The 21,006-nt window shown below is 42.9% G+C and overlaps 1 protein-coding gene across 1 annotated transcript in view; it reads left to right on the plus strand.

Moving 5' to 3' along the window:
- Nucleotides 1-18,426, plus strand: part of EPHA3 (EPH receptor A3) — a gene marked incomplete at both ends in the record, with an annotated part of 228,015 nt that extends 209,589 nt beyond the window's left edge. The window contains 3 exons of the mRNA XM_084272151.1: nt 427-620; nt 16,761-16,916; nt 18,321-18,426. Coding sequence (XP_084128277.1) covers nt 427-620; nt 16,761-16,916; nt 18,321-18,426 — 456 coding nt within the window. The remainder of the gene's footprint in view (nt 1-426; nt 621-16,760; nt 16,917-18,320) is intronic.
- Between the last annotated feature and the right edge of the window lie 2,580 nt (nt 18,427-21,006).

The raw sequence follows: 21,006 nt of genomic DNA on the forward strand, positions 1-21,006 counted from the left end.
GAGGATTGCTTTTCTGCTCAGTGCAGTGTCCACTGGAAAGCGTGGAAACTGTATTTCTAGGTGATCAGACAAGAGATACCAAAGACCATTCGAAGTTCGGCACAGTCAATCAAGCACCTTACTAGCTGTAGCTTTTGTTTATGGGTATAGCTCAATCAGGTGTGAGTTCTGGAGATGTTTTTTAGACTCTCACCTTCCTCAAAGTCACATACTGTATCTGAACTCCCCTACAGCCCTTTCTGCATGCCTAATTTACTGCCTGGTTTACTTTGCAGATAAACCAGAGGCATTGCACGACAAGACAATTAGTGAATAAACACATTTGTTTAAACACGGAATGTCCATGTTAATGTGGTTCACAGAACTGATAAAAATAAGTTGATTCAAGTGCCTTCTAAGTCTTCCAAAACTTTTATCCTTGTGCAGGTGATTAAGGCTGTCGATGAAGGGTACCGCTTGCCACCTCCCATGGACTGCCCAGCTGCCTTGTATCAGCTGATGCTGGACTGTTGGCAGAAAGACAGAAACAACAGACCCAAGTTTGAGCAGATTGTCAGCATCCTGGACAAGCTGATCCGCAATCCCAGCAGTCTGAAAATAATCACCAACGCAGCAGCAAGGTGACACATTAGCTCTTACATTGCACACAAATACGCATCTTTGATTTCTTCATCTTTCATAGCTAGAATTTGATCACTCATTTCTTTGACTTGTAGCTGGAGCTGTTTGTAATCCGGAGAGCTAGAGGAGGCTTCATGCCTCCCACTTCAGGAGAATGTTTTAATTTATGTTTTAAAGTTGTTGTTGTTGTTGTTGTTATTATTATTATTATTACTATTATTATTGTTGTTGTTGTTATTATTATTATTATTATTACTATTATTATTACTATTATTAAATAATAATAATAATAATACAGTTATTTGTATTAATGATTCGCTATTATTTATTTGAGTTGTGGAAAGCTGTGAGGCTAGGGTTATGAAACACATTGTAAGCTTGAGCAGGGGTTTGTGAGAAAAACACAGATGGAGGATTTGGCCGTTGTGTGATCTTCCTTTCTTAGGTGGTGTTTTAAGTGCTTAGTGTCTCACAGGTTACAGCTAGCCATATTCCTAAGTATCTTTCTGAACTGGGTCCAAACACACATCCTACGCTCTTGCGCTCTGCTCTGACAAGTCACTTTAATCATATGAATACTTTTTTTTTTGCTTTCAGTAGGACTGAAACTAAAAATGTACTAAAAATGTACTTAGGTTCCCTGTTAGATCAATGCCTTAACCAGGAATGAATTTCAAACCTGTGTGATATTCCTAATTGCATTAGAAACATTCATTTATAATCCTGATCATTCAACACGCTCTGGACCATCACTATGATGAGATAAGAATTATCTCATTGAGGGACAGTAACTAAGAGTGTGTTAACACCTAAGGGCATGATGAGAATGGGGTGAAAGAAGAGTTTTGGTAAGTAGGGTTTAAGTGAATTGGTATATACAATGCACAAAAGGTTACATCACTTAGGGAAGTGATGAAAAAGACACACAGTTATTGTTAGCCTGAATGCTAGTGCGAAGTCCTCTGTCCACAAGGCAGTCAGAGTCATGGAGAAATGCTCTCTGCTCCTCTGCTGTCCCAGACCCAGGTCTTGGAGGATGTTTCAGTGGGCAGGAGACCAGAGTCTGGCATGAGGTGAGCTTCCAAAAGGAACGCAGCAAAACATCCCCCCGTTGTGGCACGGGGCGCTTCTCGCCACGGCAGTGGAGGGAAATGAAGCAAAGGCAGCAGGAAGAACCACACTGACACTGCAGCCTGCTGTGCATGTGGCATGGGCCTTGCCTCCTTTTTTCCTGGCGTAGTATTGAGTCCTGAGCTAGAGGCTGGCCATCCTGGTTACCTCCTGCTGCCCCTCTGGAGATCTGAAAGAGCAAGCAGAGATGGGATGAGGGAGATGAGCCACACTAATGGGATTTGCTTTATAAAATATAAATTGATGGCATACTGCTTGCACTGTAATTATGTTTCATTTATTTAATTGGTTAGCATTTAGCACATACTGAACCAACATGCTTACCAAAGCAATTATTTCTGTTACCTGCCACATAACAGAACACAAAACAAAACAAAAAACCCTGATTTTTTTTTTGGGGGGGGGAAACCCCAAACTGTTCAAATGTTATCTTCTTAGTCAAGCATTTTTCTTCTAAACATTTCACACATCCATTTGGCAAATGGTTGGTGAAAAATCATTATTTTGTAGGGATATGCTGAAGCAATCTGCTGAGTAAGGAAACTGGAAATCGTGACTATCATGTTTTGGCTTGGAGACAGACATTCCCTGTTTACTCCCTTCCAGTTCCAGTTAGGGGATTGAACCACAGCAGAGCTGAAAATGATGTTCAGCCATCATTTCCAGTTTAACTGCTGATAGCCAGTAAAAACTGATAACCTCTAATGGAGACCAAATTCAGGCCGAGTACTGCTCGCACCATCTGGGCTCTGCACAGGAGACCACAGCTCAGTATTGCTGCTTCTTGTCTCTGTCTTGCTCTCTTTGCTCTTATTTCACTATATGCTGTGCTGGTGGGAGTGGCAGGGGCTGCACATCCATATCATGGCACCATGCTCTCCGCTTATGGCACAGCATGGGGAAGGATGGAGGTTGGTAATGGGCTTCTCACGGGAGCTTTAGGTGAGCTCGCAGTAAGATGTTCTTCATGGCAGGCTCCAACTTGGGCTTTGATGTGGAGCATGTTGCTGAGGAGGGAAATGTAAACAGTAATTTTCCTTCCTTCCCTTCCCTTCCTTCCCTTCCTTCCCTTGTGTCCAGATCTGGGGCCCCCAATACAAGAAAGATGTGGAACTGTTGGAGAGGGTTCCGAGGAGGGCCACGAAGATGATTAGAGGGCTGGAGCACCTGCCCTACAAAGAGAGGCTGGGGGAGCTGGGCTTGTTCAGCCTGAAGAAGAGAAGGCTGCGGGGGGACCTCATTGCAGCCTTGCAGTACCTGAAGGGAGCGTATAAGCAGGAGGGGATTCAACTTTTTAAAAGGATAGACAATGGCAGGACAAGGGGAATGGATTAAAACTAAAGGAAGGAAGGTTTAGATTAGATATTAGGGGGAAATTTTTTACAGAAAGAGTGGTGAGGTGCTGGAACAGGCTGCCCAGAGAGGTAGTGGATGCCCCGTCCCTGGAGGTGTTCAAGGCCAGGTTGGATGGGGCCCTGGGCAACCTTGTGTAGATCCAGGCCTGAGGTTGGTGGCCCTGCCTGTGGCAGGGGGGTTGGAGCTCTATGATCCTTGGGGACCCTTCCAACCCATGCCATTCTATGATTCTATGATTCCCTTCCTTCCCTGTCTCCCTCCTTCCCTTCTTCTCTCCCTTGCATTCCCAAACTGCGCACTATCTCCTCGTCTCTGCAGCCCCTTACTCCCCAGTGACAGATGCGGCAGCTGTGGGATCTGAGCAGTGGCCACTCCAGCATGGGTGAGCCCAAACCCCTCTGGGAAAGCATTTGTTGCAGTTTAGGGGATGTGTGATCCCTGACTCTCCATCTCGCTCCCCACCCCGTCTGTGTCTGCAGACCAACCCAAGATATCCTTAAGTACCACTAAGAATTAGGTATGACAACATGAGGGGTGCTGGGCAGTCCTGTGCAGATTTGGAAATGCGTGATCACAGCTGCATAACGACTGCTAAGACAGACTAATCTCAGATGTCAGATCTGGCTGAAAAGCTGCATCCAGCTCCTTACTCTCTTCGTGTCCTGTGGAGAGGCACTTCTGGGAGGTAAGGCAGGAGCTGGTGCTGCTGCTGGCCAGGGGCTGAGTGCTGGAGGTCCAGAATCGCTTTCTGACAGACTGACAGAGAAAAATGAGAAGACAGATCTAAAGCAGGTTTGGGTCTTGCTGGAGCCTCACGTTTGGAAGTATGTAACTGATGTGAAAGGGTGGTGATTCAGGGCACTGATTCAAGGCAGTGGCTCTCCTCAAGCAGGAGACAAGAAGGTCAGATCCTGCCAGTGTCCTTGTGCTGTCAGCACTGGGAGAGGGACAGGCTTTGCTGCAGAGGTACAAGGACTCTGCAACTCAGCCCCGAGAGCTTGGGGGGGTCACATCCTCTCAAATGGCTGCTCTCAGTTGTTATTTGAGACTGTAGTACTCCCATAGCCCCTCTCCCCATAGTCAGAATAAGCAATTAATCTCAATTACAGAGATCTCAGCTCTGTTTTACCCATGCCTGTGGTGCTACTGGAAGAATGCTAAAGCTTTATGCCCACCATATGCTCGTAGGTGTTCAGAATATACTTGGTCAGGAAAAACGTTTAACCTGACGATGTCTGTTGCAGATGCAAAACTTGTCTCTTCTTACAGATTTTAGACCTGATGTTTAAAATAGTCACAGCACTGTTGTATCCATTTTGAGAGCATATTGCTGGAGGTGCAGAGGATATCCCTGTCCTCTGGCACAGTACTGTTAACTGACTTCAACTGGAGGATGTGTTTGACAATACATCTGATTCCAGGCCATAGCCCAGGCACGTTTTACACTAATATCTCATAGGAATAAAAGAGAGAAGTCAAAGCCTTCAGTTCCGTATTTCCTTTTCAGCTTTCTATCCCTTCTGGCCAATCCATGGCATCTAATAATTTCTTGATACCCGAGGGGATATTTTTATCCCTATTGATAGTCTCTTCTCAGACTGTGCTACGTGCTTGTGAACCTTAGATTGACAAAAGGTTTTTGTAACCTCAGCACAGCAAATGTTTCATAATACCTTTCCTGGTGTTATGTTTCATCTCAAATTCACATGAAAATTCCTTTCCTATTCCTTGTAAATATAGAGTATGTCTGATTCCTTCCCTTACATGTCAGAATTAATTTTTCAATCAGGTGGCCACCTTGAGCTCTTGCTAACAAGACCAGCACTGGTTGTGGACACCTGGGTGCTTTGCATCCTTTAGGCTGCCTGGAGTTACCTAGCTCTGTAAAGGGCTGCAGGAACAGAGCTCAGTACACAAAAAAGTTGTACAAGTCATGCGGTTTTCTAAAGCACAACCTCTTGATATTTTTATTTGATTTATGTCTTGCTGTTCTTTCCTGTTTTCTAAGCATAATGTTCATTTTTATAAGAGTTGTTTGGATATCTTTAGGGTGGAAGGGAGTTCATAGTTCTTCCAGTTTTGATCAGGCTCATTATTTTTCTTCTCGAGCTTATTATTTTTTTTAGTCCACTGTGTATTACTTCACATTTGTGAACATTTCATGCAGATAAAAAGCAGATGGAAAGTTTTCTAAACTTCAGTAGGAGAGACAGAGTCACTTCACCCACCTGCTAACCAGTTGGTGAGACTGTGGTCTGAAAGGGCTTATTAGCTGTTGTTTCATTTGTGTGGGGAAAAAATTGTAATCCAGGAGTCATGCTACTGGAGATACTTTTTATAAACTCAAATCTTTAATGGATTCATAAGATTTCATTTTCTTTTTTTTCTTCTTTTTTTTTTAACACTTTGTATTTCTGGGCTTTTTTCTTATTTGTATTTCTGATTCTGATATTTATATATATATAAATACATATATATATATGATGGCTCTCCAGAGTTACACTGTGTGTTATCATTTCATGTATGTGAAACTCTTGCGCAACCATTTATAAATATATATATATAATCTAAAAGATAGTGTATGATTAGAAATATATTTAAAGCAGTTCTGTGTCCCAAAGTGAATTAATCTCTTGGAGGATAATGTGGCCTTGTGGTGTAAGGGTTCAGGTACAGGACAGAGGCAGGCCAAATATTATGGCAGCTTTCCTGTAGCTGCTGTGTGTACTCACACCTGTGATGTAGCTGTAAGTAAAGTTAGCCTTTGTGAACTCGGTGGAAGGAAGGGCAGCAGCCTGGGAGGAATACAGAGAAACGGAGTAGCCAGACACCAGGTTAGGAAAGCTAAAGCCTGATAGAATTAAATCTGGTGAAGGGCATTAAGGGCAACAAGAAAAGCTTCTATAGTACATCAGTGATAAAAGGAAGAGTAGGAAAAATGTGGGCCCTTTCTGAAAGGAAATGGGACACCTGATTACCTAAGCTATGGAGAAAGCTGAGGTAGTCAATGATTCTTTTGCCCCAGTCTTCAATGGCAAATGCTCTAGCCATGCTGCCCAAGTCACAGAAGGCAAATGCAAGAACTGGAGAATGAAGAATCACCCACTGTAGGAGAAGATCAGGTTTGAGACCATCTAAGGACCCTGAAGATGCACAGATCCATAGGACCTGACAAAATGCATCCAGAGGTCCTGAGGGAACTGATGAAGCTAAGCCACTCTCCACCATATTTGAGAAGTCGTGGCCATCCAAAGTCCCCACTGACTGGAAAAAGGGAAACAACCTCCATTTTTAAACAGGGAAAAAGGAGGGTGTGAGTAGCAGAGATGGTAGACAAGGATGACAGACATCATCTTCCTGGACTTGTGCAAGGCTTTTGACACCATCCAGCATGACATCCTTGTTTCTAAATTGGAGAGACGTGGATTTGACAGATGGACTATTGAATGGATAAGGAACTGGCTGGATGGTCACACCCAAAGAGTTGTTGTCAACGGCTCGATGTCCATGTGGAGGTCTGTGACGAGTGGTGTTGCTCAGGGGTCAGTACTGGGACCAGCACTGTTCCATATCTTTGTCAGTCACATGGACAGTGGGATCAAGTGCACCCTCAGCAAGTTTGCCAATGACAAACCAAGCTGTGTGGTGAGGTCGACACGCTGGAGGGAAGGGATGGCATCCAGGGGGACCTTGACAGGCTGGAGAGATGGGCCCATGCAAACTGCCTGAAGTTCAGCACGGCCAAGTGCAAGGTCCTGCATGTGGGTCAGCACAATCCCAAGCACAACTGCAGGCTGGGCAGAGAATAGATTGAGAGCAGCCCTGAAGAGAAAGACTTGGGGGTGCTGATTGATGACAAGCTCAACATGAGCTGGCAGTGTGCGCCAGCAGCTCAGAGGGCCAACCATGTCCCAGGCTGCATCAAAAACAGTGTGGCCGGCAGGTCGAGGGAGGTGATTCTACCCCCCCTGTTCTGCTCTTGTGACACCCCACCTGCAGTGCTGTGTCCAGCTCTGGGGTGCCCACTACAGGAAAGATGTAGAGCTGTTGGAGTGCGTCCAGAGGAGAGCCACAAAGATGATCAGGGGCTGGAGCACAATTCCTGTGAAGACCGGCTGTGAGAGTTGGGCTTGTTCAACCTGGAGAAGAGAAGGCTCCTGGGAGACGTAATCACGGCGTACCAATACTTAAATGAGTCCTACAGGAAAGTGGGAGAGGGTCTCACTTCACCTGGAAGTGAGATAGAAAAAGAGGGCAGATTTAGATAAGAAATAAGTAAGAAATCGTTCTCTGTGAGGGTGGTGAGGCCCTGGCACGCGCTTCCCAGAGAAACATTTGAAAATTCCAACACATGAATTTTTAGCAGTTGTGAATTTCTGCCAGGTCTGTAATTGATTTCAAAACTGCAAAGGGATCCTCACAAAAAGACCAACAATCTGCTTCTGTATTTGCTTTTGTTTCTGTATAACCTTTTGGTAAATTGAAAGTCAGTGTCAAGCATTGCTGCTGTTGTTTCTTTACATGGCAAGCTTATATTCAGTAGAGAAGGAAAGAACTGTGTAGCAAACAAGGAGAGGAGACCACTTGAGACTACAGGGCCTTTTTTTATTTCTTAAGTGTTTATTTCTTAAGTGGTCTGTAACATTATTTTTTGGTGTTCAAGCTGCATTAGTACATATATACATAAGTGCAAGAATTGCAAATATTTGTCTTGTGTATCGAATGCTGAAAACAACTGATAGTCTTCCTTGTAAAACAGATCATTATTTTATGAGTTGCTCAGAGTTAACAGCCGACAGTTTTGTTAGTTTCTTTAGGCCTTCATAGAGAATGCCATTGGATTTGCATTACAAATTGAGAGGAGGTTCTCAGAGGAAGGAGATTTTAATGAGACATTTATCGTTCAGTATCTTTATCCTCAATTCATATCTAGCCCAAGCATCTAAGATGGAAAGTCATTAGCATGTCTTACTGCTTATAGGGTGTTTGTAAAATTATCTAGTGATTTCTGTCCACTTACTAATAGGCAGTGTGGTTTGAAACATGTTTGTGAAACAGTTTTCTATTTGGAAATGCAGTTACCAAATGTTTTGCAAAATCAGTTTGTCATTTTATTTTGGAAAATGTCAAAACATCATATATTTCAAAGGCAGCTCCTTTACTGGGACTTCTAAAATCACCTTTTTGTTTAGCTAACTTTTCCATCTCTCTGAAAATTTAAATTACCTTCCTCACAGGAGGATTAATTAACAAGTTTGCCCTAGATCTTTGAAGATGAAGGTGTTACTTACAGGCTAACCAGCAGCTGTTAATAGGATTCAGCATCTGGTTCTGCTGGCATAGAACTACCTTTAGTATGAAATAATGGAAATGTATGGGAAAGAGCAAGCTTGCTCAGCAAAGGCAGGAAATGACAAGTAAAACCGTTGGATTTCGTAAACAGAGGCAGGGCGTGAGCCGGCTTTCCGGTGCTTTCCAGGCTCCTCTCTCTGCTCTCCAGGCACCGCTCATAGCATCAGCCAGCCAAACCACTTTCCAGTCAGTCCTTGGGTTTAAGATAATTAAAAGTCTGATTCAATGTTCTTACATACCGAAGCCTTCGAAGCAAAGTTTAATTTAGTAATTTCCAGTATTCATTTCAGTCCACTAGTCTGCTCTGGATGACATGATAGATGTTACATCTTGCAAAATGTAGAATTTCTGAATAGATGTGAAAAGGGAAAAGCTGGTTCAAAATAGGGAAGCCAAATCAGGTTTTTAAAGAAATAATGCTGCTTACCAAAACAGAAGGATATTTAATATTCTATTTATGTGAATTTCAGAATGAAAACCATTATGCATATTAACTGTGCGCCTTTTCTGTGCATAGAACTTAAATAAGATTTAACCTCAATTTTATTTTTTTCCAGAATGAAGTATCTCATCTAGCTTGGTCAATTTATTCTTGATTCACAATAATGAATATGCAGCTTGAACTTATTCTTTGTGTTTATGAATGACAATTAAGGTGCATGGATAAAACCTCTTCAGATTTTGCCGAAGGTTCTGGAACTGAATTGTACAAAATGTGTAGCTGTCTCCCTGGAACTCCATTCAGAGGCCTGGGACTGTATGTTATATACTATTATACAAATTTCACATCTTTCATTACTTTCCAAGTTCCAATTCTGTGGTGGGGAAACGGCGTTCCTGACTATGGGAATAAAAAATCCAAATCATCTATGCACAGTTTATGTAGATTTTTCTTTAATCCCCAAAATACCATTTTTGGGGGTAATTCATCACATTATGTAACTGTATTGAGCAGGGGAGAAGTAAGGCATTATTTCTGGATAGTACTGCAGCACTGGAAGTAGATCTGGCTTCAGACCTCTCATGTGTTAGAAGTACTCCATTTAGAATATGAGTATGTAACAATGCTGGCATTGTTATAGCTAAGGCTAGAAAAACAAGAAAGCAACTTATTTTCAGAAAAAAGCATAGCTGAAATTCTTTTAATATAGCTGAGGAAATTTAGGGGGAGTGAGGGTCAGTTGCTCTTCCTGGTAAAAATTTAAAAGAAGTGTTTTGAAAATGTTTATGAATAATTCCTCGTACATTCTCTTGTGTTGGCAAGTTGTTTTTTACCCTATCCGGATTTTCTTGAATTTTATGTGTTGTTTGAATTCTTCACTGGAGTAATGTCCTTGAGCAGATTTTAACCTACCTGTCGTTAGTGAGTAGTTGATTACAAGTGTTTGCTGCTAAACATTTGCATTGTGGCACTCCCACTGGTGTTGAGCATGGTGTTTGCTCTCGAATGTCCAGAGGTTTCAACTTAAAATCTGATGATTCGGTGGAAACTCTCTAGTATGCTGTCTTGCTAGGTTATTTATGAAAATTAAACTCAATAGGAGCAACGAAACAGGTCAACTAAAAAATTCGGGCTGCTTCATTATGCAGCATAATTGAAGCCCTGCTTTTACAATAACATTTGCAACAAAACAGTTATTTGTATTGGCTGAACATTTTGTTGAAAAGTTCTCATTTTTTGCCTTTCAGGTCAGAAGGCTTCAGATGCTTGACATAATGCTGCTGACCTGCCATAATATCCCTTGTTTGCTTCTCCCTGTGAGGAATGTTCGGGCTGGAGGGCTGAAGGGTGATTTCGGTTTTACTTGGAGCGTTTCAGAGAGGGCTTATGCTTTGTGGTTGTCCAGGCATTAACAACAGGGTCTGGGTTTGGCCGAACACCCTTTAATGCAAAGCCTCCATGTGAAGTTTTACCCTCGTTTAAAACCCAGCAACAATATAATCCGTGTCCTAAAATGGACTGCCCGCTCTAAAAGAATTCAAGTAATGTAAGCTTACAGCGCTAGCCCTCTTCCTGAAGTCTGTTAAAATACTGAATTTATGGGAAGGGGGCAGGGGGAAAACAACGGAACATGGCTACAAATCACAAGGAAAACCGGAAGGTTATGGTAAATGATACTCCGTGGCGTTTAATCATAGTTTGGGTTGTGCAAGGAATCCGGGAGTTAGGCTGAGGAGGCTTTTAGGGAGTTCAGTTAGTTACCCTGCTTGCTAGAGATAGAAAAGCCTTATTTTCACCTGACTTTTTCCGTCTGTCATTAATGCCGCGCCTCAGGCGGGCACGAACCAGCCGTTGATCCTTCAAAGTTAAAAGTTGCTGGGGCTTGCTGGGAACAGAGACAGTAAAACATCTATTTGCACTTTCACACCTCTAATTTGACTCTGCCAGTGAAACACAGACAAGACTTGACAGCAGACCGAGCCAGGTACCGTATAATTTAAATAGCAACGTGACCCAACCAGTGGGTGGCCCGATCACGCGCGCTGGCTGTTTGCTGTCATTCCGAGGGATTTTTGTTCTCCCGTTCCAGGCTTCACGTGCTGGGTTTACAACGTGAAGCCCTCGTTAGCATTAATGGTAATTCTGCACTGGAAGCGATGAGAACAGAAGCTGCACGGAGCCGTTGCCTGATGCCGCGAATGCTGTAGCAAAAGTCTGTAGGAATTCATGGCGTGGCCAAATGTGAGATGCAAGGGCAAGTCGTACACAGCAAACGGGAGATGTGAAGAGCCAGAAGAGCTTTTAAAAGCGCTCTGAGGCATTTTTTTCCTCCCTTTTTTTAAAGAGCCTATAGACTGTCCTAACAGTAATGGCTGGTTGTCGTTAAGGGTCTGTCTCTGGGCCAGCTATGAATCCCAGGAAATGGCTATATGACATTATTTCTGTGGCTTAAAAGCACAGCTTAAACTGTATTATGAGAGAAAGAAAACCATTTCTGCAATGTGCTGGTATTTTTTTCCTTCAGTGGTTTTGGTGGGGGTGGAAGGGGGAAGTAAATTGAGGAGCATTGATACGCCCAGGCGTACAATTTATTATCCCACCAGGATGCTGAAAAGATATAAGCCTCTTGAAAAGCGCGTTCTGAGGGGCAGTTAAAAGAGTAGGGAAGACTGGAGGTCTGACCTGTGGGGCAGATGAAATTTTACTCGATCATAATCCTAGAGGAAGCTGGGGTAAGTTTTTTGCCAAGAGACAAGAAGGAGCTAGAAAATAAGAAATCCAGGGTGAAGTTTAGAGAGATGGATCATTTTGCAGCTAGCCATCAGCCTCACCTTCTTATTTTTATTACCCCTTTTCATTTTTCCAGCTCTCTTTTGCCTCCAAAGTCACAACCTGCTTATTCCGAGAGCATGAGAGAGTGATATGAAGCCCCTTGGGAAAAGCAACTGTGCCACCTTAAGAGGTGAATTTTGAGGACTAAGCTACAGGTCTTGCTAAGGGAACCTTAAAAATGGGTGTGAAGAGGTAAAATGCCAAAGATTCTTATCTTAAGGTCAGGGGATAATCAAGTAAAGGCAAGGATTCTTCTACTTCTCCCCATGTCACATATTTACTGGCCTCCTGTTCATATTTATACTTAGGATTCTGCTTGCTGTAGAAGATAAAACTAAAATTTGCTTTCTATACCAGCTGGGTGGGGGTTTGGTTGGGTTTGTTTGGTTTTTTTTGTGGGTTATTTTGGTGGGTTTTTTTTTTTTCCTTGAAATAGGAGATATCCTTCTTGTCAAACTTGAATCCTGCGTTTCAGCTTGCCATAATCATAAAGCACATAGATTTGTGTTCAAACCAGGCTGGCTCCCTCCTGGGGAGCAATTTCACTTTACAAAATCGGCTTATAATTACCTAAAATTTGCCACAGGAGATGACATTCTGGTTTTTAAATGCTTTCCCCTTTAAAAGAACCTGACTGTGGAAGGGGAAGTTCAGATTTAAAGACTGAGGATCGGTTGTGTTGCATGGAGGAAGGGATGGAAAGAGAGAACGTACTGCGGTGTGGAGCCCGGGAACGTGGGTGCACAACTCCTCCACCTATCTGCAGACCACCACCCTTCATGCAGGTGTGGTGGCAGGACATTTTCCTTTTATTTCTCCTAGTTCCTAGATTTACCAAGTTAATGGACCCCTTCCTTGGCAGGCAGCAGCTGACCAGAGACAAGATTTCCGTGCCATACTGGGAAGGGTTCTGATGATGTTTCCTGTGGTCTTTGTCGTTGCTGTATGGCTCAGCAAAACCTTCCCTGTGTTGTGCTGATGATTACAAACTATAGTTCTCCCTGCTACTGTGGATGACTCAAAGGTTAATTCCAACTGTTAGCATGATGGACACATCCAGAGAAAGCTTTCAGCAACGGGGTGTTTTGTAACAGGCGTCTTGCTGTTAAATTTGTCTCTCTAACCTGAGTCTTGCTGATTTTTTTCATGGCACCACATGTCTGTAAATACAACTCCGTGGATAGGCAGAGAGTCGGGATGAGCAAGATAGAAAGTCTTTCCATGCCTGTTGAAAGATAACCCACGATGGGGTATATCATAGTTGGTCAAAGCAACAGAAAAAAAGAGAGTTAAAAAAAAATGAAAAAAGAGGGGAGAGAGGGGAGAGGAGGAAAATGTTGTATTTCACTTCCCCTGAGCAAACATGTAATTTCCATGATTTCTTTTTAATGACTCTCTTCTGAAGCTAGTAGGTACTGATTTATGAAAAGCTGTAAAAGATCAGGTGGAACCCTGCAGGACGTCGTTTACAGCTGCACGGATTGCAACCCATCTAATTTGTCTAGTAAAGTGTGAGCTCATGGCGCACATCACCCAGACCATAAATTTCATGTTCAGACCTTCTGTCTAGGGGCTGGGTCAGGGGGATAAAAAAACTGCCGATGTGTGCAGATGCTCTGAAAGCCCAGCTTTTCCTCGGTGCATGTGAGGAGACATCACAGACTCTTCACAGTGAGACAAATTCCCATTCATTGATAAACTGTCCAGATGTCCTCTCTGAGGAGGAAAGTAACTAATTTTTGTTTGGAATCCTACAAGGAGAAAAATGATACTTTACAGTGCTGGTTATTCTGAGGTCACTTGCATTAAAATTAGGTCATATTTTTTGTCCTGATGATACTTTGATCCAAGTAGTAAACATAAAAGCTCTTTTGGGCCACTCTAATTCCTAATCCTAGAGACCTGTTCTATTTCAACTTGTTTATACTTTTTTTTTTCTTCATTAGTGGTTCTTGAGTCCAGCCTTGTTTTATTAGATTTAAGTTGAAAAGGCCTACTAGGCTGGAGGGAAAAAAAAACCCAACCCTCCATGCTTTATCACTGAGAACACTTCATAAATACTCTTAATAAATATCTTGGGATTCCAGACACTATACCCAGAAAACTATAAATAAAAAGCACTGGCTCTTCATGGGACAAACAGTAGTCAGGGAGATGCAGGCTGTACAGCTACTGAATAAAACTATTTGGGGCCTGATTATCCAACCTGAGCCTTTAACTGGAGGGCGTTTAAAGCTGTATATCACGAAGGTGCCTAAGATCTGGTTTTAGCATGAGAACAGTAACATGCAATGTGCTCTACCTTCTGTCCCCCAGCTTCGTCTTTGTGCCAGTGCAGCCGTGCTGTGCTGTCCCTTTGTTACTGGTTGGGGGACAGAGCAGGTTTCTGGTGTCCTCTGTCACTTTCTTGTCAGTTTATGGCTGTTTCCAGCGTATGAGGGGTCCATAGCTGGTACCAGGGATCACAAGCCGTCTGCAGCAGCTCCTTGACCTGGCTGGGCCCTGGAGGGAAGGTAGTCAGGTGAAAGGTGCCCCATCAGTAACACCATTTCTCTGAGACCTGGTGAAAATGAATGGTGAATTTATAGCAGAGATGTGTCCATTTGAGGTTTTGAAGTTAAGATTTTCAAGAATCTAAGGACCTCTGTAATTACGGCCTGCAGGCCCAGAAGGGAAGAGGATACTAAAGTAATGTTTCGCGTCTGAAAGAAATTGACTGGTTCATAACAAGTGGCAAAACATCAGAAGTAAAAGGTAATACGTAGAAAACACCTTGAGTTACTGTTTAGCAAAGCTATATGGTTCTTTTCTTCAAAGGTGAAAGTCTCTGTTTGACTGATGCGGTACCTCCCGCTTCAGTGCGAGTCAGACGTGCTGCTCAGCATGTGCTATTGCGGTGTTCCTGATCTCAGTGCAGCTTAATAAAGACTTACTGGGGTTGGGATTGAGAAGTTTGGTTTGGATTTTCTAGGCTGCATATTCACTGGTGGCATTTAGACTGTTCTCTGTGGCGAATTTACAGTCTCTGCCTGTACATATTTTCCAGTGCTCAGAGTTGGCTTGGGTTTGGGGCGAAGAGAATATTTTACAATCTGGATCATTTCTCCAGTACCAATAACCATCCCCTACTTGTTACCCTGCATCATCACTGCCTTTAAATTTCTGTGCTAGCCTGTCCACCTCTCGTTTTCACTCTTTCACAGTGACAGAAGGCATTTCAGGTGGATTCAGCTGAGGTAGTCCGATTCCTGCGTGGGTGATGTTTCCCTAGAGGCGTGGGGAAGAAGAATTGTGGGCCAGGAAAATAAACTGTAAAGCTGCACTGGTAACTGCTTTCAGCACCCCCTAGTTCAGTCTCCTGTGCTCACGAGTAGCACCATCACAGTGGCACAGCTAAGCGTGTGCTTAGCCATAAGCCAAGATAGACGCTGGTGTGAGGGTTTTCCTTTAACATGGAGCGTGTGTGTTTCTGAATGGGGATAATACACTGTCCAGTGGGGATGTGCATTTGTCAGTGGAGAGGAAAATGGTTATTAGAGTTAGCAAGATGTCTTCTCAGTAGGAAGAAATTACTGATCATATTGCTCTTCAGGGGCTTCTCACATCTCTCAGCAAAAATGGCAAGTTGGTGAGGAGGAACAGCTGAGAAGGGGTTCACCTCTCTGAGAGCTGGGTGCCTCGTCCAAGCTGTTTGCCTGGAAGACCTGTTTCAGAAAGGGCAAACCCCTGCCTGGAAATGCATGTATCTCTCCATGGACTGCAGCAGTAGTTCAGAAAACTGCCTGGGCCTATTTGTGGTATTTTGAGATGGCTGAAGTGAGGCATGGTAGATCCTGACTCTCTTGACTTCATGGGGAAGCGCTGCCATTTATTTTTAGTCTTGATGCTCTCAAGTATGAAGTCAAAAGTACACTAAGAAGATGATGAAAACAAGAGTATTCATGCCAGAGAACAGGATTTCTGGATCAATAGGGAAGCAGCTGCTTTTGCTGTTATATGCAAAATGCATCGTCAACTGCAATATATTCTTTCTTGATATAAAATTACAGATTTAGTCATTGTTTTGAGAAAAGTATTTTTTTCTCAATAGCTTATAGGTAGATTTATGCAGATGGAAAAAGATTTAAAAGGGCAAAGAAGCACAGATGTATGTTTTGTTTTATTCATTCTGTGGGTTTTGTTTGTTTCTTTCTGGTCTCTTCATTGTTCCAAGTAGAGAACTTGGATGCAACTCATGTCAGCTCAGCATCCTTCATCAGCACCAAGTTAATTTCGAACGCAGGAGATGATTCAGTTCTCACTTCTAAATTATTTGTATGATCTCTTTGTGGAGGTTGCAGTCTTAGAGTTGGCATCAGTTTTAAACTGGGCATGACGATGGCATTTTATGTTTGTCCCAGTGTATTTGATAACAAATTTTCATGTTTCTGCATCTATGCACTGCAGAGTGTAGGTCATGTGCAGTTACATTTGTCTCACAAATTCCCTTAACATTTGATTTTGAGACTTGATACATATTTTTAAAGCATCTAGTGTCTTCCTGTTTGTGCTTCTAATCCAGTATCAGTGTTTAGGATTTGTCAGTGGGCTGCAATACTCTGAATATTTGATTTATGTAAATTCTGCCAACATGCTCAACTTGAAGTCTATAGTGTGTGCATCATTTCTGTGTTATTTGAGATTAGGTGAATCACATAAATATTATCTAAATTAGGCTCGTCTTTGCTAATGCTTCATGCATTAAATTATAAGGTAACAATGCACTTCATGAATTTGTGATGCTTCAGTGATTTAAATGTGGGCACGAGAAGCTGGCGCTGTTAAGCAAGATGATTACACAGCACTCATCACAGCTGCCAGCGCAAGTGCACGTGGTGGCCTCAGCAGCAGGTAACCTCCACAGACAAACAGAAAAGCCTGGTCCAGCCTGGAAGCTCCTGCTGATGGCGGTGCTAAGTTTAGACACAAAGTAAACCCCTACGTATCCCTGCTCCCTAACTCTCATCACATTCTTTTCTTATTTCAGGCCATCAAATCTTCTCCTGGACCAAAGTAACATCGACATTGCAGCCTTCCGCACGACAGGTGATTGGCTCAACGGCTTTCGGACAGGACAGTGCAAAGACATTTTCACGGGCGTGGAGTACAGTTCCTGTGACACAATAGCCAAGATTTCTACAGAGTAAGTTTGAACTGACTACAGCTCCTCACCATTGGCTGCGGTTGGAGATAGAAGTTTAAACATAAACATAAGATTTCTAGCTAAAATACTCTTACGTTAAAGGAGGCAAATGTAAATCACTGTTGCGGTTGCACTACACATGCAGGAGCCCCACAGGCTGTAGTGACGGCTTGAAAGCCACGGGCCCAGGGCTTATTCTCACTGATGCCAAGGAAATTCCCATTTTTTTCCAATAAAGTAGCACCATGCATCATCTGGTACACCAGCATCACTTTCTTTCACCCACAGCTTAGGAGTTTCTGTGTTGATTCATTATATTCTGCCTTTTATATGGGATTTTCCCCGCAGCTGGCACGTGTGCCTATCTTTTCTTTTTTTGCCCATTCCATATTCCATCGAAGCAGATAAGACAAAGCAAGTACTATGTAGCTGCTTTCCTCCTACGTGGTAACAATTAATTCAGGGGATGAATTCCCCCCACCTCTAGTTATTACGTTTAAACATGCTAAACTTGTAAGTCTACAACTTGCAAGTGTATTGCATTAAAACACAATCTTTCTTTGTCCTTGTGGTGAGGAAGAGTAGGGTGATGTTCTCCCTATACCCTTGAAAGGCATCGAGTTGAACTGTCTGGCAAAGACAGTTTTGACTTGCTGCTGGGGTAGCTCGACACAGGCAGAGTTATGAAAAAGTAAGCGGTAGCTGCGGTCCAGCCAATTAAACACATCAATGCCGTTAACTAGTGTATTATTGCATCAATAAAAAGGCTGCTAATGGCTTTTCCTAACAATTGCCCTTTGGGGACAGTGCAGAAATCCTCTAGGAATGCCAAATTTCCTGTGAGCCTGTGTTAGCCCTTCCCAAGTGTTAAACCACACATGTGTGTCACTCAAGGAGCAAAGAGACTGGGCGGCCTGGTGAAAGGAGAGGTGAAAAACAGGGCAGGTGCTGGGAGCTTGGACATGAAGCTGTTGGTCTCAGTGTTGGTACCAGAGTTAAGAGGACTGTCCAGAGGGCTCAGCCGATAACAGCGACGTGTCAGCACTGCTGAGGAAAAGTGGGAAGGGGAAAGTAGAGAGGCTCCAGATGGCAGCTGGCCCAGAAATGAACCCCTTGCCCTTAAGTCCCAGCATGTGCATCGTTGGAGAACACTGTTTCATTGTCTTTTTTCTTCCAGGTAAGCAAGCTTTTACACATTTTTTTGCGGCCTCCTGCTGTTTTCATAGAACAGCTCTCAGTAATTTTCCTACCAAGGTCTGTGTTTCAGGAGCACTGCCATACCTGCAGGCCTCTCTAAGGCGGTGATATAAGACGAGCGAGTTGATGTCTGTTTGCTCACCTCAGCCATAGTTAAGTACAGAGACGGTACGCTCACTCACCTGCTGCACCTTCTGTTTTTTCCAGTGACATGAAGAAAGTCGGCGTGACGGTTGTGGGGCCTCAAAAGAAGATTGTTAGCAGTATCAAAACTCTAGAAACTCATACAAAGAACAGCCCGGTTCCTGTGTAAGGTACCAAAATGATGTTGCTCAGGAGAGAAGAAGAGAGAAAAGTGGCATCGCAGGGCAAAAGTGATGGCTGATAAACAGCAGAATTTAAAGGAGTTCTTTGCAACAGCTTTGGAAACGTAATGGTTGAAATTTCAAACCCACTAAGACACTCAAATATTGAGTATAATTGCCTTAAAAATAGGAGCGAACTTGTTTTCTATCTGTTAATCCTAAAGGGTGGGTGCTCTTGACTGACTGTCAATGCAGACAGTAAATGTCAAAAGAAAAAAAAATGTAAAAAAATCCTTCCAAGTAAAAACCAGTGATACTAAAACCTAGAGCCATTTGAATATTAAACGACTGAATAACATGAAAACCCATGGACGTAAAAGCTGTGTATTTGATCTATACAGCAAACAAGAAGAAAGAAAGACTTGCAGTATTTTTATACAGAAGAGATCTGTAACAGGTATTTTATTTCTCTAAAAGCAAGGAAAATAGAGGACTATACCTCACTACCTGTCTGGCCATATTTACTATAATGTCATTGTAACATGCTATTTCAACTTCAGAAAGGAACGCAGAAATAAAGCTTGTAGTGACTTTGAGTTAGCTGAGAAAAGATTTTTGCCATTATGTTAGCTTCCCTAATTGTGTTCATTTCAATAGAAACAAGTCTTAATTTTTAAAAGACTTATTTATTTCCTTTGGATTTTTTTTTCCCATTATTGTTTATATTTATGCTTAAATACCTTAACCTGGCGGTATTATTGCCAAGTGCCAAATGTTAACAAAACTTCATTGTTTCAACCTGAGAAATTGTCTGGGGTTTAATTACAAGATTATTTTATACTCGTAACATTATAGATGAGATACAGATGGAAAGAAAGATGGTCTTTTTTCCAGCTCTGACACTAGGCAAAGCATCCAGACTTGTTGAGATACCTTCTATTAGCTGTGAGTGGTGTTTTAACCCTGGCTTGAGTTCTGGCAGAGTTGTGTCCGTATCGATCTCCAGATCAGTATCTGTCCTGGTCCAGGTATATACATTTCATTTCCTTCCCAAAGGCCTCCTTCCCTGTCGAAAGAAGGGCCCTTGTTCCCAGGTGGTGTTCAGGTGAGAGATTTTCCTAGCAAATGTTAGAAAGAATCAGGGTTGCATCCTGTGTTAACTGAGGTTGCTTTCTGAGCTACTTGGGGAGCAGTCCATTTCTGGTTTCCATCCAGCAGGCTCTGCTCCCATTGCTGGGAACTGGAGGTGTACTGCCATGTGGACAGCCACTTGTGGTTAAGCTGAGGGGACGACTTGCAGCCAAGGATAAGAAAACAGTCTAAAAGGATGACTTAAGCTCATGAAGTGAGAGTTTGATATGTCCTTTTACCTGAGTCTGAGCTAGACCACCCTGAAGAAGCCCTGCTTTTTGGTACAGGTTCCTTAGGTTCCTTGAAAGAAAGCAGAAAGGAATCTATCTTTAGGAGACTGTTCACATTTCCCAGTGGAAAAAGGAGCCTGGAAGGGTGGGATGCAAGAGTCGTCCCCATCTCCAGCATCCTTCTAGTGGCAAGCTCTTCAGCTGCTGCTCTGGAGAACATCAGTCCCGGTTCTGAGCAATCACAACTCTTCACTCTGAAAGTGAGTGGTTTAAATCCCAGGGTGAGGCACTTCTTGTGCTACATACAGAGGAGCTTAACACTCTCATAGTGATGCCAGGCACTCAGATGTCAGGCTTTGGGCAGTAGTGGGACACGCTCCGATCCAAATTTGCCATGCTGGAATCTAAGCCTGATTCTGATGAATGACAGTCCCTGTAAGTCCAAGACTGTGTGGGAGGCTGAGGACCATGTGGCATGTCACCTTTCATTGTGCGTGCAAAAGCAGGTAGCTAGTGCTTTCTTTGTTGTCTTGGCTTGGTTTTTAAAGGTAATTGTAGCATAGGGCACATGAGTAAGGGAAGAATCAGTTCCCAAGATTTGTGGGACTGAATCAGCTTCTAAATTGTTCTTCATGGGTTCAGGAGTCATAAAATGTAGAGACACAACGTTTTATCACACATTGCTAAATAGAAGCAGAATTAGGGGCTCTCTAATGAGTGCTGGCAGTGAGCATGCTGTGAAGAACTCGATTTGAAACACACTCACAGGATAATAATTAGTAGTTTTTTTCTGAAAGAAAAATGGATGAAATAAAGGAATAAAAAATGGAATAGAATTAAAATAAAGCACTTAAGATGTAAAGAGCACTTCTTATCTGCCTCATTCTATCATGAAGTGCAGCATGCTGAATAGAAAAGCTGCATTTTCATTGCTTTGCTCATGTTCAGAATCTTTCTTTTCCTCACTTTGAGATTGCTCTAACGCTGGCATTGTTAGTGAGTTTAAGTTGCCAAAATCCATTTGCAGACCTCGTCTGTGTGGGTGCAACTTTCTAGAGCATATTCCTCGTGACATTTCTCTTCAGCTTTTCTCTGCTGCTGGAGAGTCAGGGAGAGGGGGCTGGGGTGGGGGTGGGGGGAAGGCATCCATGCAACCCTTCTGGAAACACAGAACCAGTTCTTAGAGTTTTAGGTGATGACTGAAAACGTAGCACCAACCACCCTCAA

The sequence above is a fragment of the Gallinula chloropus genome (assembly GCF_964237585.1).
Source record: "Gallinula chloropus genome assembly, chromosome: 1".
Lineage (NCBI taxonomy): Eukaryota > Metazoa > Chordata > Aves > Gruiformes > Rallidae > Gallinula > Gallinula chloropus.